We start from the raw sequence: 1,715 nt of genomic DNA, 5'->3' as shown, positions 1-1,715 counted from the left end.
TGATGTTGAGCATCAATCCATATTGAAGAGTGCAGTCCTTGACTTTCTGTAGCAAGCACTTTAGTCTTTTTCCGTTTCAGCAAGCAATGTTGTATCATCTGCACAACACAGGCTGTTGATGAGTCTTCCTCTAATCCTGATGCCACATTTCACTCATAAAAAGACCTGCTTCCTGAATGATCAGTTCTGCATATAGATAGAAATGGTATAGAGACAGGATGCATCCCTGACACACTCCTTTCTTGAATATGAAGCACACAGGGTTTCCTTTTTCTGTTCTGAGGACTGCTTCTTAATCCAAGTATAGGTTTCACATTAGCACTATCATGTGTTCTGGGATTCCCATTTTCCTCAAAGTGAGTCCTAATTTGTATGGACAAGATTTTCTTTCCTTTTCAAAATAAAACTCATTTTCCTACAGGTCTCTCATGAGAAGTAGAGTGGTACAGAGGCAAGAATAGCAAATACAAAGCCACAAATGTCAGGTCTGAATCTTAGGCATTTAATGTCTGTTTAACTTTGGGAAGAGTCTATTTGAGACTAATTTTAATTATACAAAAAAATAAATACTATGAAACATATCCTACAATATGGGTTAAATGAAATAGAAAATGGAATGGTTTACAGCAACAACATACCAAATGTCATTCTCTCCTTTTTATTCTATGGTGCTCACTGAATTTTACCCCAAATTTGTATAGAATGGGCCAAAAATAGAACATTTTCTATAAACACAGCTACTTATAAGTTATTTCATTTTAGATTAAGCCTTAAATATAGAATAGTGACTCTATATTTTCATTGTTATTAAAGTTAGGTAAGCTGCTTAAATTTGATTGCAATTTAAAAAATTTGAATAATTTTTCTTTTTACTCTACTCACAACAAAATTCAAACAGAAAACTACAACTGAAAATCTAAAATTTAGCAAAAGCACTTTGTAGTTTCAACACTCAATACCCACAATTTTCCCCTCATACCTTAAGTTACTCAATTTACCTTTGTTGATATCAGTATGATGAAATGTTTAGTGTATTTAGTCCAGGCTTTTTCATTGAGGTAAATTCTTTTAGCCAATATAATTTTATTTCTTACAATAACCTATAAAAATATATTCTATAATTAGGAATATAAAACATTGATAAACCCAAATAAATTTCATTTACATGTTAATTTTTCATGGAATCATTAACTCAACAAGTACCTCTTACTTAAACCATGAGTTAATCTGAATCATAAACATTTCTTAAACCTACATAAATATCTTATAAAACTACCTGAGCTGAAATTAGATCAAAATAATACTATATAACAAGAGTTGTCAAACAATTTGGTCACAAGACCCCTCTCCATTCTGTATGTGTATGTGTGTGTGCGTGTATATTTAAAAAATATTATTTTACAGTAGTTTACTTACAAAGATCATATACCTTGGTTTTTACACCCAATCTTTCCCATCTCCTGTAGCCACCTCTCCCTCCACCCATCTAATTGTGCGACCCTATGATTAGCATACACACACACACACACACACACACACACACACCCCTCTGCCCATCTTCACTGTTCTGCTCCCCTGTCCTTGGATCCTTCATACATGTTCTACAATAATGCTCTTAAACAATATTTGTCTTTATGGGACTGAGTTAGTTCATTTAGCATAATGCTCTCTAGTCCCTCCCAAGTTAGGTAGTGATTTATAAAATCTTTGCTCCT

At 33.1% G+C, this 1,715-nt stretch overlaps 1 protein-coding gene across 1 annotated transcript in view; it reads right to left on the bottom strand.

The window, feature by feature from the left end:
• AXDND1 (axonemal dynein light chain domain containing 1) overlaps nucleotides 1–1,715 on the bottom strand; it is a 245,076-nt gene that overhangs the window by 138,259 nt on the left and 105,102 nt on the right. Inside the window, exon 13 of the mRNA XM_006887769.1 lies at nucleotides 999–1,100. Within this exon, the coding sequence (XP_006887831.1) occupies nucleotides 999–1,100 (102 nt within the window). The remainder of the gene's footprint in view (nucleotides 1–998; nucleotides 1,101–1,715) is intronic.

The sequence above is a fragment of the Elephantulus edwardii genome, unplaced genomic scaffold (assembly GCF_000299155.1).
Source record: "Elephantulus edwardii isolate Elephantulus edwardi_28Jun2011 unplaced genomic scaffold, EleEdw1.0 scaffold00061, whole genome shotgun sequence".
Taxonomy (NCBI): domain Eukaryota; kingdom Metazoa; phylum Chordata; class Mammalia; order Macroscelidea; family Macroscelididae; genus Elephantulus; species Elephantulus edwardii.
This window is presented reverse-complemented; position numbering and strand designations above follow the sequence as displayed.